Source organism: Mus musculus, chromosome 8, assembly GCF_000001635.26.
Source record: "Mus musculus strain C57BL/6J chromosome 8, GRCm38.p6 C57BL/6J".
NCBI lineage: Eukaryota > Metazoa > Chordata > Mammalia > Rodentia > Muridae > Mus > Mus musculus.
Window position 1 is genome coordinate 125,221,062 of NC_000074.6, and position 14,978 is coordinate 125,236,039.

At 47.5% G+C, this 14,978-nt stretch overlaps 1 protein-coding gene across 6 annotated transcripts in view; it reads left to right on the top strand.

Annotated features, from left to right (window-relative positions):
• Positions 1–14,978, top strand: part of Disc1 (disrupted in schizophrenia 1) — a 216,377-nt gene that overhangs the window by 172,295 nt on the left and 29,104 nt on the right. For 4 of the 6 annotated variants that reach the window (XM_011248388.3, NM_174854.2, NM_174853.2 and 1 more), the window contains one exon: positions 11,723–11,996. The exons of the other annotated variants lie outside the window; for them this stretch is intronic. In XM_011248388.3, coding sequence (XP_011246690.1) covers positions 11,723–11,996 — 274 coding nt within the window. The remainder of the gene's footprint in view (positions 1–11,722; positions 11,997–14,978) is intronic. 6 annotated transcript variants of the gene reach the window in all.

A 14,978-nucleotide genomic window follows, 5' to 3' on the forward strand; every position in this document is an offset into this window, starting at 1 on the left:
TTACCTACTAATTAGCTGGAGGTTTTGGCGAGAATGCCCTCACAGGCAATGGTCGACAGGTAGGTTACTCAGCTAACATCCCAGAGGGCTTCAACAGAGCTGAGCAAGGCCAGAGAAAGGCATGGAGTATCTCCCAGGGCTCCCAGACACACCTCTCAGCCTGTTCACACCAACAGTCTGCTTTCAAGCTGGGAGCCAGCAGTGAGTGGGAAAAGTCATCAGAATGGGAGTTAGAGAGCCTGGGAGTGCCTGAAGGCTCCCAGAGTCATCGCCCACTGCCATAAGCAAGTGTTCCCTGCAGGCCGCCTGCTCTCTGCTGGCAAGAGTCCTCAGGACAATTCAGAGAGAGAGAGAGAGAGAGAGAGAGAGAGAGAGAGAGAGAGAGAGAGAGAGAGAGAGAAGATGAGCTCTGGCCAAAAGCTCAGCTCTTCCGATAGATTGGCTCAGAAGCCACCAGTCCCTCATCACCAAATCATCATAGGTGACAAACAGAGTCCACCCTGACCTTCTCAGTATTACAAATTAAAATAAAGCACCAACCACAGGAATTACCCCGAGGGTCTCAGTTCTATTGAGGTCTTTATCACGGGTCATCTTAAGGCCCCTTCTCTAACACAGATCAGAAAACCTTCAAGCATACTGTGTCTGCTTCCATCCTTGAAGGAGGTGACTCCAATGTGTACCCTCAAATCCAAATTCAGGGTCAGGGTAGAAGTGTTGTTCAGGGATGGAATATACATACATACATACATACATACATACATACATACATACATACACACACACACACACACACACACACAGATTTTCTGAATACACTGTTGCTGTCTTCAGACACACCAGAAGAGGGTATCAGGCCCCATTACAGATAATTGTGAGCCACCATGTGGTTGTTGGGAATTGAACTCAGGACCTCTGGAAGAGCAGCCAGAGCTCTTAAACACCGAGTCATCTCTCCAGCCCCCACACCCGCCCCGGGATGGGATTCTGTGGGAGCCTCTAGGACCATCTCTCCTGGTTGCTGTGCGTACAGGTTTAAAGTCTGGGCTCGGGAATGAGATTGTCTACATCTGAGTGTGATCCCTTCTTGAGCTGTGGCTATTCACTACACAATAAATCTCTCCAAGCCCCCTTTTTCTATCATAAAAATGAGACAATTGCAGAAGAAGATAAAGGATGCTTCTTATATGCAATAATGACTGGATAAATGAGAGCTATTATTCAACAGTAGCAATATAAAACCACAAAAAATATGATGGAGTGGAAAAGATCTGCTTTGAGAGACGGACGCTGGCTCAGCCAGCAAAGTGCTTGATGTACAAACACAAGGACCCGAATCCAGCCCCCAGAACCCACATTGTAAAAGCCAGATGCGGGGGGGGGGGCAGGCTTTAAACCCAACCCTGGGGAGGTAGAGACATGAGGATTTATGGGGCTCACTGGCTCTGCCTACTTTTTAAGTTTCGAGTCAATGAGAGACCCTGTTGTGTTTTATAAAAAGAAAGAAAGAGCCAGGAATATGTTTGATAGAATGAGGTTGGTGTGGGGAAAGGGGTGCCTCTCCCGGCCCATGCCAAGGCAACCCGTCTCTCTGAGGTACCAGCTACAGAACAGTATAGTATAGAATAGAGTTTATTTAGGGCTTGGGGAGGGGAGTTGAGGGGGTAGTAGAGGGAGAGAGAGAGAGAGAGAGAGAGAGAGAGAGAGAGAGAGAGAGAGAGATCATACAGCAGTAGAGGCTGGCCTGAACATGTGGAAAGAGAGGGAGAGGGGAGTGGGGAAAGAAGGCCCAGAGAGGGAAGAGGGCAAGAGAGTAAGAGACTAAGAGAACAAGGAGGGGGGCAAGCAGCCCCTTTTATAGTGAGTCAGGCACACCTGGCTGTTGCCAGGTAACTGTGAGGTGGAGCCTAGAAGAAATACTAACAGACCCCATCTTAGAAAATCCATGCTGAAACACACACACACACACACACACACACACATTTTCTAAAAGCAAGAGAGACTCTCTTGCCTTCCTAGTGAGTCTCAAGGTCATGGCAAGTTCTCCACCTCCATTATGTAAACAGCCTGCTCTTTCTGTTGCCTGCCCTCTGGCCAGATGCCTGCAGCTCCCTCAGACGGGGAAGGACAAGTGGTAACTGAGTCCTTGTCAGTGGCTCTGCTGGAGACTGAGCAGCCTGCAGTGGTTCCCACGCACAGCATCATCGGCTGGCCGAGGTCCTAGTGTCACCTGCTGCCTTCACAGCCACACACCTGGCACTGAGTTTATGAGCCGGAGAGCCCTGACCTTGTGTATCCCCGGCCCAGGAATCAGCTGTTTGGGTCTCCTGAGCTCTGCATCTCTGCATAGAGACCCATTGTAGACGTCCAAGAGCATCTGGGGTTGCCACAGCTCCCTATTCTACCTCTCTTTCGATAGTTCCCAGAGACAGTGGGCATGTCACCTGGAGAAGATGGTCCATAAAGAAGCAGAGGCCTGACGTAACCCTGGGCATTATGCCAGGAGGACCACTGTGTGACATGGTGTCAGCCCTGAGTGAGTCCCTGGGAAGCAGGGGCAATTACTGATGTTATTCTCCTAGTCCTTGAATTGTAATTATTATGTGGATGTGAGGCCCTTTTTTAGAGATAGCGTGTGTTACATGGCTCTGAACAAATGCCTATTCACCCCAGCTATGACAGTAATTCCACCCAAGTCCAGCTTGGTGAAGCAAGGAGTTCATTGGGCTTGTAGGTGAATGAGTGGGGGTTCTTCACAGAACACAGCAGCTTTCAGGCAGCTATGTCAAGAGTGTCCGCCACAGCAACTGCTAACCCTTAGACATTCCTAGGAAGGGGCCACTTCTGGGAGAGTATGCGGGTGGGCTGATCTCACAAGCATCTTGTGGAGTTCAGCACTGGTGTCCTGAGTCAAGATGGATAAAGCTATGTTACACTAGAGGATACTTCCAAAGACCACTTCACTCTCAGCCTTCACATTCCAGGGTGGCTTTCACACGTTTAAAGACCACCGTTCCTAAGTGTCGTGGTGTGTCCTGTACTCTTAGTGCTTGCCAGGTGAAGGCTAAAGAACTAGGAGTTCAAAGTCAGCCTTAGCTACATATGAGTTTGAGGCTGGCCTGGACTGTAAGAGACACTGTCTCAAGAAAAGACACACGCACACAAAGACAATTACCAGGGAGTGTCCAACCTCGGATGAGTTTAACATACTCAAGGCAAAAGTCTTTTTGATGCATTTGGCCATGAATTGAGAAATTAAAGAGCCATTAAGCTTCAGTCAATATGTCAATGGCAGAGATCCAATTTGTCTTTAATGAAATGAGAAGGTTTTAATGATTCCAGGGCGTGTTGAGATTGCATGATAGTTTAATTTGACAACGTGCCAGGACCCTGTGACCTCCAGACAGATGGGTTCTAAAGTCTCTGCTGCTGGGGGCAGGGAGGTTCTCAGACCTTCTCTCTAGAAGGCAGGCCTTTCCAAGACTGTCAGTGACTGCTCTCCCCAGTTCTCACTGGTGAGTCTGATCCACAGCCACAGGAAGTACACGGTTGACATAGCATGACCCGTGGGGTTCAGAGTCAGTCTGCTCCCACTTCCCCCTCCGCCTGTCCCTCCTTCCTGTCCCTGCCGCCTGCCTGTGTCCGGCGGCTGCTATGAGAGTGCCTGTGATGAGGAATGAGTCCCAGGTTCAAACACACCAGGCTCTGCACCATTACAGCTTACTGTCACACCAGCGTGGAGGGCTGGATCCCTCCTCAAGCTGCAAAGAACTCCTTAGCCTCATTCATCCCAAACTCGGCGATGCTCTGTGTGCGAGAGCACTGGCGTGGATCCCCACACTTGGCTTTTCATGTGGGTGCTGGACACCTGTGCAGCAAGCAGTTCACCCCACTGAGCTATGCTAAAGAAAAAAAAGTCCCCAGACCAGTGAGATGGCTTGTTCAGTAGTTCTTCCACGGAGCCTGGTGATCTGAGTTTGCCCACTGGGACCCACTTGGTACGAGGAGAGAGCTGATTTCTTCAAGTTGTCCTCTGACCTCCACCTGTAACACACATGAGTATGGGGCACACACATACATACATACATGTAATTAAAATTTTTACGTTTCCAATGGAAATCATGTAATTATTTCCTGGACGAAGCCTAAGGTGAGAATCACTAAGAGATGACTTGTGACAACTACACAGACCATCTGGCCAAGTTACTTCCATTATTATTCTGTAAACGAGACTGTAAGCAATGCCGTGGTTTCCCCAGAGGTGCCGCAGCCGCTGGGGCAGGCCGGTGCGATGCATCAGCCGGCTCAAGCCTGTCTTAATCGACTCTTGCATGGATTTCTCTATTTGTTGCTCTCTGTGGAACTGTCCTTGTTCTGACAGTGGAGTTTGGTAGTGCTGGCAGTTACAGGATTGGATGGAAGTGGCCCCCGAGGCTGCTGTGGCACAGGTGTGTTCATTTGTGTGGCTCACTGGAGTGTGAAGGGGAGATGGGGTTTGAAGGATATCTCCTCCTCCTGCTAGTCAGAAGGGCAAGCTGCCCCTGGAGTTTGCCTGACCTGTCATCTCTAAGTGACTGTGAGTCCTTTCAATAAGAGGAAGGGGCTAGTCGGGTTTAGGTGAACAGTCTGAGAGTAAACATGGTCCCACGTAGGTTTTAGCATCCAAGAGGGACTTCTTTTGACATTGTGACATAGCATGTTCATCTACAAAGTTCACTATGGAGGACCCTGCCAAAATTTTCTATCGTAATCCCCTTGTGTTTTAAACAAGTCGCAACATGTTAGGTCACTCTCATGGCCATGCTTGGCCACGTGTGGTGTGCAGGCAGCAGTGGAAACACCTGGTGGACGTTCACACAGAAGCCTGGAGCCTGGTTCTCGTCTGAAACTCCTTTAGTCTGAACTCTTCTGACAGCCAGCAGACTGATGTCCAGACAGTCTAATCCCCAGAAAGATGATGCTGATCTCATGTCGGGGTGAATAGAGTGTCCCACATATCTTTTTTTTTTCCAAGACAGGGTTTCTCCGTGTAGCCCCGGCTGTCCTGGAACTCACTCTGTAGACCAGGCTGGCCTTGAACTCAGAAATCTGCCTGCCTCTGCCTCCCAAGTGCTGGGACTAAAGATGTGCACCACCACGCCCGGCAATGTCCCACATATCTCGTCTTCTCAACGGTTCTTATACTACTGGCTTTTTGGCTTTAACTCACTGACCCCCCCCCCAAAAAAAATATTAAGCACAGTCAGGTGATCCCCTTGCTGTTATTGATTTGGCTGCATTTGGCTGCATTTGGGAGGCCTCCCCACTGGACCTCACAATCCAATGTGGGGAGCAGCCTGCTTCTCAGGGGAAGGTAGAGAGATTGGATGACTTAGGAATCATCTTTCTGGTGTGGCTTGATGGATTCTGGGGGCCTTCTGTCTGCTAACATTAGAGAAGGATACACTTCAGGACTATCTCTACAGCATGGCTTGAAAGCCCTGAGAAGGCCTTGATAAGATCATCTTTGTCTCTGGTTGGAGAAGAGCAGAACTTGGGGCAGAACAGAGTGTGGTCTGGCACCGTGCTTTCTGGCACTGCATGTGTGTCACTTAACCATGCACAGAGGCTGAGAGGCCACCACGGGCAGGACAATGGGACGTGGCTCACCTGAAGAGCTTGAGATCTCATAGCTGAGATACAGAAAAAGCCCAGCGTCCTCTGATGGGGCCGAAAGCTTGAGGAGAGCCTGTGCGCCCTCCAGATTAGGAACTGTGTGCTCAGTGCCAATGGGAAACACACAGAGAGGCAAATATTTGCTTGAAGAGTGTCTTTCTGACACGCCAAGGTACGATTCTCCCCTGAAAAGCCAATCACTAGCTAACCCCAGTTCCGCATTAGAATCAGAGGAAAATGAACCCCCACAGCAAGAGACCCCTCGTTTGGTACATCCAGCGGAGATAATGTGACCAGCATGCAAGGCACAGAATACTGATAAGGCTGTGACAAGTCACGCTTAGACTCGGTGTCACATTCAGATGGTAGCTGAGAGATGAAAAGCAAACAGAAATTAATCCCCCTCCAGGAATCTCATACACATTCACTTAGCGCTAGCCTGCCGCTCAGCGGTCTGTCTCCCATTCTCCCCATTAATAACTATAATCAAATGTCCATGATCAGTTTCCACCAACCGGGTAATTGCTCTGGCTCCCCCATTCTCTGGGATGGGCAATGTGTTCACAAGATGGGGCAGTTGTGTAACCGTTCTGTCCATGCGAACTCCGGAAGTCAGCCGTGCCCTGCAGCTGTGAGTGTCAGCCCACTTGCTCTCTGTGGAGTGAAGGAAGGAAGTAATTTTATTGTGCTATTTTTAGACTTCAATTTAGATTTCAGCTGTTATGATACTCTGTGTGCCTGGATGGATAGAGATGTCTGCACACAATTCCTCGGTACAGTTCTGAGTTGGCCCTGGGCTCCAGCAGGTCCCAGATTTCTTCTCAGCCTGTGACCGCAGCAGTGCCCTGTCACAGTGACTTCCCCTCAGCTGAGACCTGTCGGGTCATAGGGTGATGGTGCCATCATGTACCCATAGTGCCTGGCAAACGGATGCTTCCTTTTACCTGAGGAGGCTCAATCTGTCCTCTCCTATACATGCCTAATGGGCACCCCACAATTCTCTGTAAGTAGACTCAGTTCATGGCTGTCTTGCAGTTTGAGACAGTTTTCTAGAGGCGGTGGATGAAAGCTCTGACAAGAGGGTTTCCTTTCTCACAAGCCAGAAGGATGAGGGCACTGGGCTGCCTTTGCCTCTGCCGTGGAAGATAGCTCTGAACCTCAGGAGAATTCCTAGGTCTCCAGCATTAGGAGTGAAGCTAGCCTGAAACACTAAGGGGTTCTTGGGTGTGTGCCAGACGTACCCGCCTGAGCCTGTTGGGTGTCAGGCACGTGTGTGTTGGCACCTGTGCCAATTCAGATCTCTGTGCCTGAGAACCAACCCTGTAGATATTGGAACACAGTGGCCATTAACCCACAACTTATTCATTACCGGCACAGTTTGTAGCACAAGCACCAACTGTGACATCATACACCACCACCTTGTACTATACAGGTCAGAAAAGCGGGATCCTAACGGGATTTCCCATGTGGCCTTATAGAGGGATCTGTGCCCATGGCCTCTTCTGCTTCTTCCTCTCCCTCCTCACCTCTCCTCTTCTCCCTCATCCACCTCCCCTTTCTCTTGCTTCTTCTCCCATCAAATCGCAGACTTCTTAAATAACCTGCCATGACCTGGATATCTATGCCCTGTCTCAATTAAAGTATTGATTCTTACTCCCCATTGGGGTGTGGCCTTCAGAAGTTATAACATTAGCATCTTTGCTCCTCCCACCATACAAGGACACAGCTAGATGTCGTCATCTACGGGACAGTGTACCCTCAGATTTTCTGATGCCTTGATCATATATACATTCAAACTTTAATATATGCATACATATATATCCAAAAACATCTAGATATTTCTGTTTTGTCCTTCTGAGCTGCTTAGAAAGCTCTCTCCCCCTTAGACATTGTAGAGATAATTTGAAATTTGAGTTTGGTTTGTTTGGGCTTGAGCAGTCAAGAAGCCAGACTGAATGGCCCTTCCATATTTATTCTGAGACTTTAAATTTTAATGTAGCCAATTCCACAACAATTACCACCAGGAAGGCTTCCTTTTGTTAACCTTAGGTTGGATACTTTTCCAGTCTCTCTGGGCAGGTGTTCTTTCAGTGATTGTAAGCCAAATGCTTTCCTCCCATCCATTGCTTTTGCTCAGTGTTTTATCACAACAGATAGGGAGCTAGGATACCCATGTCTGTGATTTGTTGATAATCTGCAGCTTTGGGAGTGCTTATGCAATCCATGGTGGGCTGGCTTTCCACAGCAAGAAAGGAAAGCAAGTTGTTCTTATGTGTGATTTTTGAGATTCCAAGACTCCTTCAACTGCTTGACAGAGCTCTGCTTGCTCCAACACAACCACTTCGGTTCGCTCACAATTGGTGCGGTGTGAACGTGGGAATGTCTTAGTATTGAAGACCCTGCCCCGTGGGGGTGCCTTCAGATCCCATGCGGACAGTAGCCATCACCTAAGCTTTCAAGGCCATTGCCTCTGATCTGCTAGCCTGATGACTCCAACATGGGCAGCTTCCTTGCAGGGCAAGAATCCAAGAAGATCTTTGGAAACCACATGGCCTTCCTCTCTTGGCAGTCCTGAGCCTTGTTCCTACCATGCTAACATGTTATCAGTGGACCAGAAAGAGAATAGGCACTAGGTGTTCAGGTATAGGAATGGCAGAGTTCAAAGTATGTTTTGAAGCCTCTACAGTATAGTGCTAATTGTGAGGTTGCTTAGGGACTAAATGGCAGAATGATAAGATAACACCTGTGGTACCATCCAGTACTGAGGACATGGGCTTCATCTTGTCAGTTTGGTTGGATTGTGAAGTGACTAGGAGAACAATACACCCCTGGGTGCATCTGTGAGGGTTTTTCCAGAGGCGATAAGACCCACCTTGAATGTTAGCAGCACCATCCCATAGACTGGGGCATGTTGGAAATCACAGCACTAGAAAGGCTGAGAAGGACAGATCCCTGGGACTTCCAGCCAGCCATCAGAGCTCAAGCTGCAAACTCCAGGCTTAGTGAGAGACCCGAGGCTGACCTCTAGACTCTATGTGCATTCACAGACACATGAATTAAAATCAGGTTAAACTTCTTCCCTAGAAAGTGAAAGGGCTAGAGAGATGGTTCCATGGTTAAGAGCACTGACTGTTTTGGCAGAGGACCCAGGTTCAATTCCCAGCACTTACAAGGCAGCTCACAACATCCGTAACTCTAGTCCAGAGGGTTGGATGTCCTTTTGTAACCTATGCTGATACCAGGCATACACATGGCTCACAGATACACATGCAGACAAAACACCCAATCATGTAAAATAAATTTAAAAATTTTAATTAATAAAAAATAAATTAAATCAAAGAATAAAATGTAAACATTTGTAATAGTGGTGTTTTCCACTCTGTTGGAGATTTTAGTTGCCCAAGGAATAGAAAGAATACAGACACATGCTTCAAATGGCTTTGTTGAGAATTTAGAAGCATCACCTTTGTCCCCTGGAGTGGATGTTTTCCTTCATCGTGGGGCTGTAAAAGAACCTGAAGATTTCTAAGTTTCCAGAGAACAAGATAACTCCTTTAAAAGAGAGTATATCAGGAGGGATGGGTTGGTGACAAGGACTGAAACTTCAGGTGTCTGTGTTAGAATTCAGGTTCCCAGGGCTTTGGTTTTGGTTTTTTGTTTTGAGAGAATGTCTCACTCTAGCCCAGGCTGGTCCAGAAATCATATGTAGTCAAGGCTGGCCTTAAATTCACCATAATCTTTCTGCCTCAGCCTCACAAGTATTGGGGTCACACCCATGAGCCACTATGACCAGGATGTTCCTACTTCTACAGTAGAGAGGCAGGCTGCCTCCCCAAATCCCTGCATGCCAGCATCATTTCCAACAGAGCATGGTCATACTCTGTCTTGCGCTCTGTTGATCCCGTAGGCTTCCTTCCTGGATGGCAGTGCTGGGGCCCAGCTCTCTACCCGGACCTCTGAGCTACTACAGCTCAAAATATCAAGCCTGTCCTCACAAGGGTCAGAGGCTCTGAGTCACTGGTGGAGCAATTTTTGTTAATGACCCAATTACTCTCCTGGGCAGGAAGAGCAGGCATCTCCCCATACAACCAAATATGACTTTCTTTAGTATAAACAGATGCAAAGAGCAGATGTCTCAGAAACTCAACCCTTGAAGAAATTGTCACATAGCCCACAAGGAACACTACCATCTTACACCCACATATGTGATTTGCCGCATGGCTTGCACCTCTGAAATTGGCACCTAGACTTTGGTGAGTGTGTTCTAGAGACAGCTCAGGACCAGTCCCACTTTCACTCATATAGGAGACTGCCATATTTCACCAATTACTGTGACACTGCACAGGTTATAATGAGGAAAGCTGTTGACCTCTTTCCCGGGAGCCTTAAGAGACCCCATGGTCCCCACTGGCTCCTGGGGTGCAGGGGCCACAGAGAAACTTTGACTGTGTTGGGTCCCAAACTGGAAAACATACTAGTGAGTATCTTCAGTTTAAAGAGAAGAGCAGGATAGAAACCAAGACTCTACATTAAGTCTGCAGGATGATGCAGTTATAAATTCTGGAAATCAGTCCTGCAGGCCTGGGAAATGTTAAAGATCAGCGATTCCGATAGCGTAAGGGTTTTGAAATAAACTTCTGTTTTGTTTTTGTTTTTTTTAATATTTAAAATATTTGATATTTGAAGATTTAAATGTACTTGTGTGGATATGGTTAGGGAACTTCTCAGACAGAAATACAGGCTCTTGAGTACCTTTATTAGAACTTGAAGAGCAAGAAGAAAGATTGGAAGGGGAAAAATAAGGCTCAAGAGAAGCAATGAAGAGTATGTTTTGGGGCTGGAGAGATGGCTCAGTGGTTAGGAGCACTGACTGCTCTTCCAGAGGTCCTGAATTCAATTCCCAGCAACCACATGGTGGCTCACAACTATCTGTAAAGGGATCTGATGCCCTCTTCTGGTGTGTCTAAAGATAGCTACAGTGTACTCATATACATTAAATAAATAAATAATTCTACAAAAAGGGAAAGTATGTTTTGGTGTATGTGTTAGTGTGTATGTATTTGCATTGGTGTATATGTGTGTGTTAGTGTGTGTGTATATGTGTATGTATATGCATTGGTATATATATGCATGTGTATGTGTTAGTGCGTATGTGTGTGCATGTATGTGTTATGTGTATGTGTATGTATATCTGTTGGTGTGTATATATGTATGTGTATGCATTGGTGTGTATGTGTGTGCATGTACGTGTTGGTGTATGCTTGTGTATGTGTGTGAGTACTCACACATGCACACACATGTATGCCATAATGGCCATGTAGAAGTTAGAAGAAAAGATTTGGGGGTTGGCCCAAGTTGACAATAGATGTCTTCCTTTATTTCTCTCCACTCACTCACTGAACATGGAGGTTGCCATTTCCATGAGACTCTCTGCTCTGCACACCCCAAGGATCCCCCAGTCTCTACCTCCCAGCACACTCTGGACAGTGCTCAGAGATCCATCCTGGATGTCTAGCAACATGGTAGAGCGAGAGCTTCCCCCAAGAGCAGGCTGTGTAAGCTGAGTCTGTGACACCATGGTTCTGTGTGGGATGCATAAGTATGTGTGTGCTGCTGGGCATAACAGAATGGCAGATGACATTAGATCCCTGCTGGCCTGGGCCTAGGCTATATGTAAGTCAGTGGGTGACAGGGGTGATACAATGTCTTCTGGGAGGATGAGGGATGACAGTCCAGGTAGTGGAACGGCACCTGTAGAAGCCTTGGGCAGAGCTGGGCAGGATAGAGGGTAGGATGTGCCACACTGGGTAGCTCTTCTTGGAAGCATAAGTGAGATTCTGGGTGTCCTTGCTGACCAGACAGTTACGAAGGACCCACATGAATGTCACCATGAACATAGACACACAGGTTTGGCCCCTCTGTGTCCCCCAGTTGATAAATTTTGTCTCTGTAAAATGATGTTGGGTGTGTGTGTGTGTGTGAAGTGACCCCTGACACAAACACACCATCGATCAGTAGTATGAGCCATTGCTGGGCTAATGTCCATGCCTGCCTTCCTCTGTCGTAGCTGCAGGTGCCCGCTGCTTGGGAGAGTGTGGAAAGCAGACTTGGAGACTTGTCAGTTGCTAATGCAGAGCCTGCAGCTTCAGGAAGCAGGCAGCAGCCCACACGCAGAGGACGAGGAGCAGGTGCATAGCACAGGAGAGGCCGCCCAGACAGCTGCTCTGGCTGTCCCTCGAACACCCCACCCCGAAGAAGAAAAGTCCCCCTTGCAGGTGCTCCAGGAGTGGGACACCCACTCAGCTCTTTCACCACACTGTGCTGCAGGCCCATGGAAAGAGGTTTGTCCTGTGTGTATGGCTTTGTCGGGGGGTTCATCATTTGCAGTTTGGGGATAAAAACAAACAGAACTCTGAGTGTTTCCATAGACCCTCACGAAGTTCTTAAAATGAATATAACTCTTGGGTATGATAACAAAATAGCATGTAACTTTTTGAAGCTTAAAATGTAGATAAACAAAAAGAAAAGCTTGGCATATTAGCTTTCTTTTTAACCCGACTTTAGATGCCCCCCATTATTCTGAGGAAGTAAATATATTTTTACAGATAGTATGCACTATGTATCTTACTCAACATATGTTGTTATACAGACCATACATTATACATCATATATTTTATTGTATCTCTGGAGCCTATAGGTTACAATGTATTATATATAAATTCAAAGATTCCAATGCATGTATACATGCCATTTTCACCAAAAACAGATCATGACTAATGTTTGGAGTTCCTGTTTCCACTAAATCAAAGCAAAACAAAGAGCAGAAAGCCCTATTGCTTGGCCTGATACGTTCTGACAAATGTGCATTTCTATTAGAACGTGATTTTACTTAATTTATTTTTTACATCAGAGGCTGACCCTGACCAGTGGAGAAGGCTCCCTCACCCCTCCCTTTCCCCTTTCTACCCCCTCCTACCCCACATCCAGAGGGGCTTCTCTGAATGCATGTCCTCCTTCCCTCTGAGGCTTCCAAGTTCCATGTTGGCTTTCAGGCATTCTCTCAGGTCCTCACTTTGCTAGAGACGAGGTTGGCTATAGTGGCTGTCAGCTCACAATATCTCTCTTTGACTTTCCAGCCTTGTTCATCTTTGCCAAGACTCAGAAAGATGTGAGGGTGGCGGGGAGAGCACCCTGGCCAGTCCGTGGGCCTCTTGCCCCTGAGTGGGACCAGAACTGTTATGTTAATAGAACCTGTGCCCTGTGCTCAGCTTAACATCTGGTTGCTGTGTCTATGCTGTCTGAGGACTGTCCCTGGTCCTATATTTGAATGCATGTCCCCCATGAGAAGATTATCAGTGTCACTCTGGGTCCCTCAGCTGGGTTGGCTTTAAGTAAAACCCCTGTGCCACCCAATGCGCTGTCTGAAAAGCAGCAGAACTTGCCAAATACCTTAAAGCTTCTCAGGGAGCCAGTGTTGCAGCAGGAAGGCAAACCATGAGCCCGTCCAGGAGCCTGAGGCCAGCAGAACCTCTTTTGTTGTTGTTTTGTTTTCTTGTTTTTTGGTTTTATTTGTTTGTTTGTTTTTTAGAGACAGGGTTTCTCTGTGTAGCCTTGGCTGTCCTGGAACTCACTCTGTAGACCAGGCTGGCCTTGAACTCATAAATCCACCTGCCTCTGCCTCCCAAGTGCTGGGATTAAAGGCGTGCACCACCACTGCCCAGCCAGCAGAAGCTCTTAAGGTGAGAGTATTTTGTTATAACTTTTATTTTAAAGTGTTTGTTGCTGCTCATCTCTGATCATGCCCAATTTATAAATCAAGATTTGTCACAGGTGTACATAAGAAAATACATAAGAAAAATTATTCTCCTTGGGTTTGATGCTCTCTGTGGTCTCAGGTGTGCACTGAAGTGTCCTGGAACATTGTCCCCATGGAGAAGCTGTTGTGAGCACTTAGCGTTTAGTGAGACCAGCATCTGTTGGGGGTCATGAGTGTCTTGAATCTTAAGATGATAGATTTGGGGGGGGGGGGCAAAATGATAGGACCAGAGACCAGTCTCATTGCCTGGTAGCTGGGAAGAAGAATCTGGGAGGGGTGAGAGATGAGTTCTGTCTTCTGGTGTAGTCACCTGATGGTGTGTATGTCTGAATCATGGCTTTCCAGCAAAGAAAAGAATGGATATTATTGCACATAACTTTCCAGAAGTGACTAAGAGTTTAAAGCAATGTCTGCCTGCCTAAAATCAGGTCTGTACATGAAGCAGTGGACTTGGCTCAGGACTCGAGTGCTCAGAGTGAGAGAGGCAGAGCGTGGAGGTCTGAGCCTGGAGTCTCTCTGCTTGGGCTCTGTCTCTGCTGCTGGTAGGCCATATTTTCTTATTCACTGAAACAATACCAGTAACAACATGGGCTGAGGATGGCTCACTGGGTAAAGTGCTTGCTGTCCAAGTGTGGGGCCCTGAGTTAAATTCCCAGCACCCACATAATAGGCTGGGCATGATAGGCATGCAGGTTTGTAATCCCAGCACCGGGGAGGTGGAGACAGAAGGGTCCCTGGGATTTGCTCTACTTGCCTAACTGGTGAGCTTCGGGGCAGTGAGAGACCCTGTTTCACAAAGAAACAACAACTGACTCTGTCCTCAATATGTATACACACACAAATGGTCTCCCTGTGCACACTTTTCTTACACACATGAACATGCATGCAAGCTCATACACATATACCTATACATACACACTCACATACACACACACACACACACACACACACACACACACACACACAAATAACAACGGCTATAAAAAATCAAGAGAGAACAATCAGAACTAACTTTTTAGTTGCATTAATGACCCTTCCTGTTATTATGGCCAAATGCCCAATAGATTCAGGAGAGGAAAGGACATCTTTGGCTCACTATTTCAGAGGGCTCAGATGGTCACGGTGAGGTGTGTGTGAGCAGAGCAGCCTGTGCCACCTTAGTTGCAGACTCTGTGCACTCGGTAAAGCCTAGCTCGTGCTGATCTCTGTGTCTCTGCCTTTCTGGAGACCACATCTCAAACAGCTTTTGCTAATCCAGTTTGCTCCCATTATCAGGAGGAGAACCGAGCAGTGAACTAGACATGTGCCTGAGGAGAGAAAGGTTTACCAAAGGGGACGTCTTGCTTGTGTTTGCTGGAAGGCTTTAGACCCCTGAGGCTCAGAGGTGTGCCGGTTAGGGGTCCCCTGGTGAAGGCGCTTTTGCCTTCCCGTCTTGCTTCTGGGGGGTGGCTATTGAAGTCCGGGGAATGATGTGTTTATCTTGAGGCAAAATGTTTCTTTGCTTTGC